At 38.6% G+C, this 14,508-nt stretch overlaps 1 protein-coding gene across 11 annotated transcripts in view; it reads right to left on the bottom strand.

Annotated features, from left to right (window-relative positions):
* The window catches only part of LOC124171709 (rho GTPase-activating protein 190), a 647,547-nt gene that overhangs the window by 83,812 nt on the left and 549,227 nt on the right, over positions 1-14,508 (bottom strand). For all 11 annotated transcript variants that reach the window (XM_046550979.1, XM_046550973.1, XM_046550982.1 and 8 more), the window contains one exon: positions 8,965-9,056. In XM_046550979.1, the coding sequence (XP_046406935.1) occupies positions 8,965-9,056 (92 nt within the window). The remainder of the gene's footprint in view (positions 1-8,964; positions 9,057-14,508) is intronic.

The raw sequence follows: 14,508 nt of genomic DNA, 5'->3' as shown, positions 1-14,508 counted from the left end.
TCAATGCGGGCACAACAGATCGGGGTTCCACTGTACTTGCAATCTGAAATTTGTAATCATATATACATTACAATATTCTACAGAAGCGTGAGTAACAAAAATGACATCCCATAAGCTGAACTTAATGAAATATCATCTCAAACTAACACATTATGCGACAACATTATGCTTTCACCCTTCCATTATTATTTTACCCAGCACGAATTGAGTTGTATGGTCAAGCCCTCCCACAGCTTCATGGAATCCCTTGGGCTGTGCAGGGAGGAATGGTTGTGGAACACCTTTAGCTACATCATTCAATTCCCACAGAGAAGGATGCATACAGAAAGGTAGGCGATCATTGGATGCACTCTGTCCATAAGCCTTACACTACCACCCCTACTGGTGTTGCCACGTCTTGAAACAACAATCTCTCCACTCCCGCACCCTGTTGACAAGTTTCCGTGAATGTATTCCTTCTCTCTTGCACATCACTCTTTGAAGATGCTTCAAGCATACTGAATTCCGCCTCAAACTCTCATTGCGTGAGATCGGTCGGGCGAGTTCAGTCTCATAATAGAAATCTTGAACAGTTTGAGGCATATGCCCCCGGGCATCGCTTCTTTGATCTGGTTCTTAATATTTTTTTTAAATTTTAATTGAATTATTTTCAAAAGCAAAAAATGATTTTCATTAGGTTATTGAGAGAAAAATTAACATATCAAGTTACTTTACAAGTGACTGCATCCGCCATGCCACTCTATTTTAACCCTTTTGCTGCCACCAGGCCGATATATCGGCCCTCGCTGGTTGAGCGAACACTGCCAGGGGCCGATATAATCGGCCTGAATTATTTCACTTTTTTCGTGATTGTGGCCTTTTCAACAGCTGTAATTTATGTAAGCCCCCATAATCTATCTATAGTTATAATATATAAATATATCTTAAGAATAGAAGGGATTACACTACCAAATATTTTGTCTGATTTATAAAGCAATAGGTGTAAGAAAGGCTCTCACCAAATTTTACCATTGAGCGCAGAATAATTTCGCCCCTAGAGCAGTTTGAAGTTTCAACTTGAATTCCGCGCCAAAAACATATTTCTCGGGCGACACCATGTTGATGACGTGTGAACCTCATGATATCTGCATTGCTTGCATAAGGAGTGCATTGTCGCAGACGTTATTTCGAGTATAAGTAAATACAGTGGAACCTCGTTAAAGCGAGTACGGGCTATAGCGAGACCCCCGCTATTACGAGAGATAGCCGATGCACCGTCAATTGACCCTATAATAACCGTGTTAAAAAATTCGTTTTTACGAGGCCCTTTTGGTGTTGGCTCTCGCCATAGCGAGGGTTTCACCGCCGGAAAAACTTACACCAAGACTCCTTAATCTCTGTAATTGCTAGCGATCTGTTAGAAATGAAGTTAATGGAGTGCTCAGTCTCAAATTTATGTGGTAAACTGTCGTTCGATAAATAAGTAGTTAATTTTGGTGAAAATATTGTGGCATTAGCATTTGCGGATGCTTGATCTTCTTTTGTTCCTCGGGCGGCAGAAAGCAGACGGAAGCATACCCGCATGTCCGTGTTGCATGAATAGGAAGCATTTGATGGAACACACCATGGCCAAAAAAACACCAAACACGTCTAAGCGATAAAATAAAAATAAAGGAGTACATAATATGAGGTATATTGGCTATTATTTGCACCACCTCCGGTAAAGCGACAATTCGCTATAGCGAGTGTTTATTGGTGCACCGTGGGGTGTCGTTTTATCGAGGTTGCACTGTACTAGATAATAGGGATAATTTTAACCTTTTCACACCAAGCTCCTTCGCGGGAAGTTGCTTTTGGCTCTACGAAGGGTTTGAGATTTTCTTTTTCGCCCCATACGGAGTTTTTTTTCGGCTTGGGACTGACCAGGTAGTCGCTTCCTCCCCTTAATGACCTTTCCTAGTGGGGTCCCGGACCCTTTCCGCAGCAACTGAGCAAATATAATCCTCGACCCTTTTCCCCGAAGGCAGCCCATCCCGGCGTACTTTTGCGGTCAGTTTATTGTTGCCAGTGCAATTTTAATTTTTTAAATTGTTACTGTTGCATTAAATGTCAGTTCATCAATGTATTCCTTTCATTTTGCAATGCCAGTAGAGTATGCAATCAGTATTTATAGCGAAATTCGTTTATAATTATAATAATTCGTAAGAGGTTATTAAAAATAGCCGCTGTAATTTTGGCTCATGACAAAGAACTGAGAGAATCAAATTTTATTACATTACGAGGGCTTTTTTTCATAGAAGTTAAATCGGATATTCTATCGAATTTCACCGCAAATGTACACTTAGAATGTAGCTAACAGAGTAACGTATATTTTTAGATGTAAATCATTACAAGATCGCTCCTATAAACTTGCTAGTAAGTTATAAAAATAACAATTAAACATCTAACCTTAGCGTCTCGAAAAATTGTTCTAGGTGATGATCAACTCCGTTAATATGAACGCTAGAATTCCGTTTAAAATTTGGAACCAATCAGCAGAACATACAGAATGTAATAACTGGCATTGATTTTTAAAAAATGCAACATTTACGTTTTTAGTTATTCCACCTTATAAACAAATAAGTGACCATGAATACCTTCCTTGAGTGGGACACTAAGAGCCGGAATGGGTCGAGGTAATCCTCACACGGACAATAGGAAAGGGTCGGACCTCTCGCACCGAGGGACCCTAACGGGGGTTGGGACCCACTTGGCATGCTTGACCGCGAAAATACGGCCTTTGGTCTTTTGCTTCGAAAAATTCAAGCCGTGAAAAGCCGGCCTTCCTTCTTTAGCATCAGAAAATTCAGGCCGTGAAATCACGCCCTGCGTAGGGAAGAGGTTACATGAGTGGGAGGAAACCTTATGCATATTGTTGTGCGCCGAGATGTGAATTTACCTCTCGTTAAACGCCAGAAAAGTATTTTTTGTGGTGCCAAACGACCCAGAACGGGGAAGGCGGTATTGCGACGCTGCATGGAGACAGCATATTCCTTCAGAAATAGGCTGTTATAGAATGTGTGAGGGCCATTTTAATGTTAATCTCTTCTGCTTCTCAAAGAGAATTGGTTTCCATTACTCCTTTAGTTGTCTTTGACCACACATTGAAAAAAATTTGTATGTGCTTAAATATATATGCACTTCACAGGAAATTTTACTTTTTAATTGCAAATATATCATTCTGCTTCAATTTATGTTGGATATTATGATTATTTCGTGTGCATTTACTGCATATTTGCCCTGGTGTTCCCTCTATGTTTCTATCTTGCGCATTAAAAGCCAACCACTGCAACGGAAAGGGTCTTCGACGCTAACCTGGTGATGTGTCAAATAGTACAAACTAATACATGATAATCTCAAATTTTTACTCCAGGAACACTACGATATCGAATTCTTCACAATAAACAGAAATAAGCACATTTGACTCCCGGTGCCGCCAGGTCTATAAATAGAAGAACAAATAGAAAATAATAAACACGGATAACTTTGCAAATCTTACAAAATAACAGAGAAACCGGAGGCAAATACTTACAGAATGAATACTAGCAAATAGTTTGAACTATCATTAATCGAAAAAGAAAAATTGACAAATAATAAATTATAATGTGTGGCTCCTTTCGCTAGATTCAAACTGTACGATAATGCTAACGACAGGGTTTTATCCACCATTTTTCTCTTGATTTTAAAAATTCGCATCAGCAACAATAAAAGCATAATATCAAATACAGCGAAATTACGATCATAAAAAAACTGTTAATGAGTAGAAAAAGGAGCTGAAAAAATTATGAGAGACAGTCCCGACCCCTCAATCTTCACTAACCGAGCTCAAAGCGTTGCTCACTAGGCCACCGCCGCGGTGACCCGTCACATGGCAAAAATCATATAATAATAACTTTAACCATTAAGGGTAAAAACCAGTGCAAGTATGCATGTAATGCTCATGTAATAATTATTACACCCTAGATAAATAGAAGTGGAATGATAAATTTGCAGTATAAAATAATTTGTCCCTATGTGTGCATGTATATAACCACAAGCGGAATGTCAGCGGAGTGCAGTAGATAACTACGAAAGGATACTAAATTTCCTTGAGAAGCAGAAGTGGTGCCACAAACTTTGTCCTAAAACTTTTGAAAGAGACTGTAAGTGTAACTCTGATGTAAATATAAGTGAATTTACGGATATTTTCATGTAAAAATCCCCATCTCTGAGTTACTCTTTCATTTTGATGACAATTGCTTACAATTTTTCATAGTACGAAACTGACTTGAACATTTATCAGGAACATAGGTGGACCAAAGCGAGACCTCTGCTTTGAAAAAAAATGCTATTCCAACGAAATTTGAATGCTAATCCTAAAAGCAACAGAGAGAACCCCAAATTTCCCCCTTCAGAGGGCAAGAAAACAGCTATAACTACAGCACATTTGTTCGTTTATTTCACAATTTACATCCGAAAACTAAAAAACCAGTAATAGGTAAAGGATTTTATGATGGTATGTCCACAAATTAAAACATCCACGATAATTGCCATGATTAATGTCTCTTTAAAAGTGTAAACATTTCATCTTAAGAAGTTTCATTTCAAAGAAATGATACTTTTTAAGAAAAAAAATTGTCCAGAGCCCCTGTTAATAATGTCAGTACACTTCTGGTATCTGCCAGAACAAAATTAACATTGTGTTTCGCCACAACGATAAACTTTTGGCCACTATTTCCACGAACGCAGAGTGTTTACGGCTTCTTCAAGCATTACTCTCGCGACATTCATGAGGTTCACACGTCATGCGGGGTCAGCCAATAGATATACGTTTCGCGCCGTGGGCGTGGCCAAAGCTCCTAGCAGACTTTCAAAGCTAATTATCTTGGTTAAAAATCGAATTTGAGCTCTAAAATTTGGCGTGTGTTTTTTCCATTCATATCTTTTTGGTTTTAAATAACGAAAACCAATTTTTAATTTTGAGCGTTCCCTCCCATTGGGATAAAAATCTAGACATAGCCTTGGCAGTCTTCGTACATCCCACCTGAAATAGGCTGGCAGTAAAAGGGTTAAGCATGTAATATAAATTTTGTTTTAGATAAGTTATCAAACTAGGTTTGGAGCATGCTATTTTGGAGTGACTGCAATTGGATTCAGTTATGATTTGGGTCCTAAGCTCAAAAAATAGTGGAATCAAGAACCAAACCGGGCCAAAATGGCCCCTTAACGACGTACTTGATTGTACTAATCTTGCCGCAATTAAGGACGAGTCTCCCAGAGATGAAGCCCAGGTACAACATGAAAAGAAAATTTCTCTCAATTGTGTCGATCCGAAACTTTCTCCTGCTGTGGAAGTTGATAACCAGGCTGACGGCTTTGTGAGAGTTACGCATAAGCGTAAGTCTAAAAGTAGGAACATTATCTACGACACAAATCAAGAGAAGTGTGACGAGTCTTCCTTCTTTGGCGTGCCAAGAAGGGTGAATTTATACTTAGGACGTGTAAATAGCAAAACAACATTTGCAGAAATGGTGAATTACATGAATATAAAGTTTCCCTCAAATGAATTCACATGTACTAACTTAAGGAGTGGTAAGATATTTAGCACTTTCAAAGTTGTTGCCCCTTTAAAGCTGCCAAGTGATCTCCTAAGGTTGAAACTTGGCCCGATGATGTTAGTACTGGCAAATATTTCCCCCAAAAAAATCTAACTCAGTGCAACAGCTTGGTGGCGAAGTAAAACGTGCACCCAAAATCGACATCAAAATCAAAATCAAAAGTGACCCAACTTCCCCTATGAGTGAAATCAGTGCTGTTCCCCAAGTTGCATCATGTGCTCATAATCAACCTTCATCTTCTGATAAAGTAACTAGAACTACAACAGGTTCTCTCAGGCCCAGGAAAATGTGACTAGGGGCTAACCCTACTGCCAATCCTAATGCTATTTCATCTCAAGGCAGATGCATATCTCTGAGAGTTCTCTATTTTAATGCTCAATCAATGCCGAACAAAACTTTTCACATTGAATATGCTATTCAAGAACTTGAATCTGATATTGTGATTATTGTTGAACACTGGCTAAGAGAGAATGAGATCTCTGTTCTTACACTTCAAGGTGTCAATCTGATATCATACTACTGTTGCACTCAGTGTAAAGGTGGTGGTGTTTCTATCTATACAAGACCTAACTTAGTGTTACCAGTCTGAATCAAATTCACAGTACAGATAAAACTTTTGAATGCTGTGGTGCCATTCAGAAAGTTGGTAACTACAAATATATTATCCTTTGCTGTGTATCGATCACCAAGTAGCTGTGTATTTGAATTTTTTGAAGCCCTTAATGATGCTCTTACGTTGGCTTATACTCTCCATATACAGGGTATCTTATTATATGGTGATGTCAATGTTGATCTATTAAGTGTCTCCCATGATAAATGTGACTTGACAAATCTATTTCAAAGCTTCGGGCTTTCTGTGCTAAATAATGATCCTACTATAGTAACTACTCAATCTGCCACTCTAATTTATGTTCTTGCAACTACTCTACTGCCCTCTCTTTCTTGTCAACTACAACTTTTAATATTGGGTTTTCTGATCATATAGCATTAACTTGCTTGGTCAATTTTCCGTTTACCGTCCTCAAACATAAGCCTAAATTTGTAAGCTAAAGAATCTTCAACATTGCTTCCAGACACAGTTTCTAGCAACTAATATCTGATGAATCTTGGACAGATATTTATACAGCTTTTAGTGTAAATGAAAAATTTTTTCTCTTCTTAAATACCTTTGTCAACCACTTCAATGCAGCATTTCCAGTCAAACATATCAAACAATGTAATGGACCTCTTAACTTTAATTTCTACTCTAAGGAGATAATGGCTGAAAGTAAATCGCTGCGGGATACTTATTACCACTGTAAATCAACTGATCCAGACCAGATGGAATCATATAATAGGGCACTGAAAAGATTCAAACCCATGGTGGTTGAGCACAAGAGGGTAATCAATGAAAATTACATTCCCACTTCTAAAAATTGTTCCAAAGCAGCTTGGGAAGTTATCAAGAGTAATACTAAGTCTACCTCACATAGTGTCAACAACACAACTATTAATTTCAATCATCAGTCTACATCTGATCCCCATGTCAATGCTAATTTTTTTAATGAACACTTTTGTAATTCTCCTCGAAGCCCCGCCATAAATTCTGCGGCCTTCACATCTCGCACCCCTTTTTCCTGCTCAATGTACTTACAGCCTACTGATGCACATGAAGTCATTAAGCTTGCTAACTCCTTCCCCAACAATTGGTCCTCTGGGATTGATGACATCCCTATGCCGATCATTAAAACTGTAATCCATTATATAGCGAGTCCACTAGTTGATATTATTAACGCCTCTTTCCTAAGTGGTGAATTTCCCTCTCGCATGAAACTAGCCATCGTATCTCCTATCCCAAAAAAAGGCTCGTCTTCAGACCCCAACAATTTTAGGCCAATCTCTGTCCTTACCGCTTTTTCCAAAATTTTTGAAGAAGTGTTTTTTTCCCGTACCATTTCTTATTTTGAATCAAAAGATATCTTACATGATTCACAGCATGGCTTCAGAAAAGCAAGATCGAATATTACTGCCGCATATCAATTGTTAAATTCTATTTATAATGCCTGAGACCAAAGTTACACTCACTTGAAGTGTTTTATGACTTGTCAAAAGCTTTTGATAGAGTCAACCATGGTATTCTCTTATTTAAGCTGGCCAACATTGGAATAAGAGGAAAAACCTTGGACTGGATAAGATCATATTTAACTGGTAGAAAACAAATTGTGAAATATACGTGCCGGTCACAGTATAGCAATGATATCTCATTCTCTTCCCCTCAATATATTATTATTATATACTGGGGTCCCCCAAGGTTCTATTCTTGGCCCCCTCCTGTTTAATATTTTTTGTTAATGACCTACCAAACCTGTTTCCTCAACAGGATGCTGTGTTATATGCTGATGATACTTCATGTCTGTCACATTCTAGAGATATTTCTGATCTGGTAAATTCTGCCAATACATCCATTTCTAAGATGGCTGAGTGGTGCAATACAAACCATTTATCAATTAACATTAACGAACCTGTTTTCTTGGATTTCCACCCAAAGAGTGACACATCTATGATTAATCATCAACTTAATCTGATGAATGAGCCCATTACCCAAAGTAATTCTGTTAAATTTTTAGGTCTTCTGGTTTCACACGACCTTAAATGGACACCACTCATTGAAGCCATCATGAATCGAGTTAGCACTGGTATTTTTATTCTTAGAAGGCTGGCTCCTCTTTCTACCCTCAAACTTATATACCATGCTAATGTTCATGCTCATGTATCTTATGGTATTACGTTCTCGGGAATTTCAAGCCATGCAAAAAAAATTATTTTCTCTACAAAAGCAAGCATTAAAAGCTATGGTTCAAGTGCCTAAGAGGAATCCTGGTAAACTGATCTTTTTGGACCTAAAAATATTAACACTTACTGCCATTTTATCTTGAACTGTGCCACTTTTGTTAAAATGCATCCTGAGCATTTTCCAAGGAATCATGAATGGCATGACTACCACGCTCGCTCAAGAGGTGACGTTCACCTCAAAAGTCACCATCTATCTCTAGCTCTCAAGGGACCTCATCTCACTCAATCTATTATTTTTAATAAACTTCCGTCTGAATTTAAAAGTTGTCCCCCTTCCCTATTCAAAGTTAAATTACGCAATTTTTTAGCAAGTAAAGCCTATTATGATATTCGGGACTATTTATATGCATTGATGTGATTTTTATCATTGTATTCACTTTGATTTATGTGACGAAACCATGCAATGTATATTGCCAGTTCGGCGAATAAAAATTATTATTATTATTATTAATATTACCAAAATATCCAAATTATTTAGAAATACAACAAAACTCTTCAATATCTATAGGGTACAAACCATGGGTGAGTTGACATCCCTCGGTGAGGAAACATCGAGACTGGATTCATCATCGTGGACAACGCCATAGGATGCATCCATTTTCAATTTAGCTACAAGAGAATGAAAAGGAAACCAATTAAACATAGAACAAAATAATGCATAAGAGGAGCTTTTCAAACACTTTGTATAAAATTGTTAAATCACACTTGGAGCATGCCAGAAATGTAATCTTGGGATTAAAATTAGGAAATAATAGTCAATAATTTTTCAAACATGTGATAATATGCATCACATATTTTATTAAGAAAAAAGGCAGTAGAAAATATGCCTTTTCCAAAAGTAAGAAATGAAAGAAAAAGTACAGAACAATGTTGGTGCACAGTGTCCCATTTCCCACAGCAGCCTTCCCTTCACTCTGTCAGGACCAACCAAACAATCCCTTTGAACCTTAAATACTGTCACACAATTAACAATGTATTTCCTCTTTCGGACATAGTGAGTGTAACATCAATAAAAATTGAAAGCAACACTACTGTAAATTATACAAATGTCTAATTAACCCTTTCGCAATCTTTCAATGGCAATGGTTTTCTTCGCAAAAGAACACAATATGCACCGGTGTGACATTAACTCTAATTTTTTGACACAAACAAATGAAAGCTGCATATGTGTGGCACAGGGTGGAGGAATGTGACCACTGTAGAAGCAATACACCCAGGTAGTTGCTCGCCCCTCAAGACCCAGCTTTGGACACTTCGTCAGCCCAAGCCCTTCTTTGGACACTTAGATATACACTTTCTTATCCTGTGGTCAATTGCAGCTTTCTGCAGTGTTTATCTAACAAATATTTGCTTCTTACTTAAAAAATCTAATGCTATAAATGAATTATTTTTTTTTACTTATTACATGGAAATTTCAAACAGAGTTCTAGCGTTAATATCAACAGAGTTCAGTTTAATTCCAAATTAGTTGATATGGAATACAAATATACTAAATCCATCAACATGAATGTTAGAACTTCGGTTAAAATTCCTATATGCTCAGAAAAACCAAGGGAATACATTTTATACCCTAAAAAATTGATGCAAACAACAAATATTTGTTTAGATAAAAGACAGCAATTTCACTCAGTTGACTGTGGACTCGCACTGTGAAGGAGTCTTTCAATCCGTCTATGATCTCAGACAGCGGCCGAGGAAAAGGATCAGCATCCCGCTGAGATGGGTTCCAGCCTTGGCATGGGTATGAACCTCTGCCTTCCATTGACATGAGAGAGCTTCGTACAGGGGAGTGCAAAAAATTATAAATGGACTCGTAATGCAGAAGAATTTCCCTCCACGAGACTACGGCACAAAGGGTTAAAGAAAATATGCTCTTATTACACTCACAGATTGCCAACTTTCACGGCTCCCTTCAGATGAACAGGAATTTTGAGCATGGGATTCACCACTCAAGCTCAAATAACATGGCATAGATCCCAGTGTGTTCAATAGGTCTTGATCAGTCTCTGCAAGTATCAACTATTCTCACATTGGCAGAGAACATTTAAAAAATAATCATGCTAACCACTTCATAAGATTTTAATCACTTCTCTTGTTTCTTCCATTTTATAACCAGCATTCATAGTTTTTTTATAGAGATGTGCGAATAGTATCCACGAATACTTCAAATACTAGAAAGTATTCCATATTCGAGATCTGGAATAATTATGCTTAAGGTACAATCTCGAATACTTTGAATTTCGCGCCATACACTGTCACGCACGTCGTTGGTAGTTGACTCAGAAAAATGTATAAAACTGTAGTCATTTAGTGCATGCAGCACCGTTTTAGGCAAGTTGACGAACTACATCAAATTAGTGGATTTGAGCGGTGAAAAGAGTTCGACATGGGGAACAGAAAATTGTCGGGTGAAAAAATCCGAAAATCCCCAGTTTCCCCCACCAGGAGAACCTCAGTGCCGTGGGATAGTAACAACGCAGCACAATTCCCAAAATCCGATACCCCCTCGATCCATCAGCCCTCGGCCCCTGCTCCGACGCTTTCCTCCTCTCTGAAATCAAACAAAAGGCCACAGCTCACGCAGTGTTTGTATTACGAAAACCATATTCAAAAGCTTCAAAAGAGAATATCAAGTTACATGAAAATAATAGAACCGTGTTTTACCCTTCCCTCTTTCTCCCCCTATGACCTTTTTCTGCCTACCTGCTTCGAAGTTCCCCATTTCTGGAGGTCAACTGCAGCATGAGTCATCTATTAGTCCTAAAGGTATCTAACAATGACTTTCGGTAATTGATATTACACCTTTATTGGATTGAAATATTAGTAATGTGCGCGTAATTTAAAAAAGAATAAGACCAAACACGACATTTCTGACTTTATTTAAGCATTTTACGCAGGAAATAAATGTCAAAATACGACGGAGAGTTAACATTCTGGCAAAACCCGATATCCTTGCAGCTGAGCTTCTCGGTAGTCGATGCGGTATTTTTTCCGAAAACATATATCAAGTTAAAATTTGTTAGTTATGCTATAAATCTCTATTGTCACAGTCACTGACAAAGGGATATTTTCTCAGGATATTTGGTTTCTCTCTGCTAGCAATTTGATTTCATCTGCCCGTGTATTTTGCAAAATGCCTCGGATTGTCCGCTAGTACATACTTGACAGTAAGAGTGGGGGTAAAGTGAGCTACCTGTTGAAAATAAGAAGTTGGATGAAGCCAAGTATCAGATGAGCGTGCCGCTGAAATGGCGTTTGGCAGGTAAGAATGTATACATCAGACAGAAATCCATCGTAGCAGTGTAAATGCCGAGACGGCATGAAATCATTTTTTGCGAGGTGATGTGTTCCCTTAGGATATTTGAAAGAGATGTTGGTTGAATCAACTATATGCCCAAATGTTTTCCATGAAATTAATATATTCCATTTATCAGCTAAATTCCTGTTTGAATCCTTTAACCCTTTCGCACCGGGCTCCTTCACGGGAAGTTGCTTTTGGCTGTACAAAGGCTGTGAGCATTTCTTTTTCGCCCTGTAAGGAGTTGTTTCTCGGGAAGTGATTGCCCAGGTAGTCGCTCCCTCCACTTAATGACCTTTTCTAGCGGGGTGCTGGACCCTTTCCTCGGCAACTGGGCAAATACATTCTCCCACCCTTTTCCCGAAGGCAGCCCATCACGGCATACTTTTGCAGTCAGTTTATTGTTACTAGTTCGATTTTAATTTTTTTAAATTGTTACTATTGCAGTAAATGTCAGTTCATCAATGTATACCTTTCATTTTGCAATGCCTATAGAACTTTTAAACGAAATTCTACTGTTATTTTTAGGGTTTTCAGCAAAAGGGCATTATATCATAGACCAAAAAATACTTTAAAGGGAATGAAATCTTTCAATGTTACTAGCATACTTCCAGGTATTTACGATTATGATATTAACATATTTTATATCCATGATGGCCAAATCCACACTCCTCATTCGCGTCTGCTCTCCACGAGTTTTCTGAAAACATGGGAATGAAACATTTCGAATTTTTTTATAAGAATATTTTCCCGAAAAATTCTCATAGAACTACTTGAATCTCACAAATTTGTTGTTTGAAATTGCTAAATTATATATATAAAGCAATTTCACTCAGATAAATATAAATTCATATTACGCACGAAATAAGAAAAAATACAAAACACTATTTCTAGAGTCACTATCCTCGTCTTCATTATCACTTCCGGTGAGTATTTCCAGGATCGATTGATCCGTAATTAGCCTGGACATTTACCCAGGGCAAGCAAATTCCCGTCCAGCAAATTTGCCTAGTGCTCCACTCGTCCAAGTAACTCTGAACACGGCGAGAACGTATGCAAAACTAACGAAAGCTCTAAGGAACCATCGAAAGGCACTTCAAGAAAAAAATCCTGGCTAAATAATTCCAAGAAAAAATGTACCGTATAAGCGTGTGTAAGAGGCGCACCCCTATTTTGAACATCAAAGCTATGAAGAAAAAAAAAAATTGGTGCATTTTTTTAATACTATTGCGCGGTGTTGCAGACGTATATTCGATAACTGTCGAAATTCCAGTACGCCTGGATTTTCGACAGTTATCGAATTTTCCTCTTTCAATATTAATTGAAAAAAGAAATTTTGATAACTGCGAAGGTAATAGCGGCATAAGAGGGAGTAGAAAGAGTTCCGATCCTCTCTTCGCATGCGCCGTTGCTCTAGGATGCTTGTACTATTCACGAACAATTTTGTTTAAATGCACTCGCAAGAGTATTGCAATAGAATTGCAGCCGTGGAAAATTTTAAGGTAATACGCAACAGGCTCATAGCATGAACCTTCTCAAGAGCTTGGACAACAATCGGGGCAATCTCAGCGCCGTAGGATAATAACCACGTCGTAGATTTAATGGAGCCACATTCGGCCCTCCATCAACCAATGCCTCTGCTGTTTTTTTCCTTTCCGAGACCCCACAGGAAAATAGGAAAACATCAAGTTACAGGGGAACAATGGAAACGTGTTTCATCCCTACCACGTCTCACCAACTGACCTTGATCGATCTCTCAGTTTATGGAGGCCAAATGCTAGGTGAGTCATCTACTGAGCCCGAAGATATCTCGATAGCTTTCAATAATTGTAAGACACGCACAAGGTTCAAAAAAAGAAAGAGATCTAACGCGACGCATATCTGACAGAATTTAAGTTTTTTAAGCTCTAATTGTTTGACACAAAGATTTATAGTTACAACAAGGCTACTAATATTCAAAATAGTCCAAACAGGACAATTTCGGAAGAAACAAGTGTAGCATAAGCGCATTCAAACAAGACAAGACGGACTGGAAACTTCAGGGAACGCAAACTGCGTATATCACATTGCTGCGCCTTCGCCCCTTCGCTTTGAAGGCAACGACGTCACATGCAAGATCGGACGTGTTCTTCCCGTGCTCCTTCACTCATAGCCTCGTAGCTTGAAATACGGAGGGGAGGGAGTGCGCTCCTTTCCCTCCGTTTATCGTTGCTTGCTTCGAAGACGGAGGGATCGCGCTCCTTCCCCTCAACCTCTCCTTCCGTGCTCTTCACTCATAAGCATTTCTGATTTCTTCCATCCACAATTTAGTCCAACAATGAACACACTCTTCCGCATTTTTTAAAGGGCAGGTTTTGACACCAATATAATTTTCAGTTGCAATAATCCTCATTTTAGCGTCTGAAGATGATTTTTGGAAAATCAGGTCCTCAGCGTAATGGAAATTACTCGGCAAGACAGATATTGGCTATTAACGAGGTATGTCCTTCAAAACTACGCATTTCTCTACGTTTGAAAAGTGATTACTATATGCAGTATAAATGCCGCGGGATGCCCACTCGTGGCAGTAAATTTAGCGCGCCTTCCGGAGCGAAAAACCCTGCGCGATCTTCCATGTTCACCTCTGGGGTACCGACGTGACGGCGCGATGCTTACAAGAAAAGCAAACAGGAGCATTTTAAAAATACGTCACTAAGGGAGAAACTACCCGGCCTGCCGCTTGTTTTTGACCTAGGGTTTCAGATGACTGACTCACACTGGAAA

This window comes from Ischnura elegans, chromosome X (genome assembly GCF_921293095.1).
Source record: "Ischnura elegans chromosome X, ioIscEleg1.1, whole genome shotgun sequence".
Lineage (NCBI taxonomy): Eukaryota > Metazoa > Arthropoda > Insecta > Odonata > Coenagrionidae > Ischnura > Ischnura elegans.
This window is presented reverse-complemented; position numbering and strand designations above follow the sequence as displayed.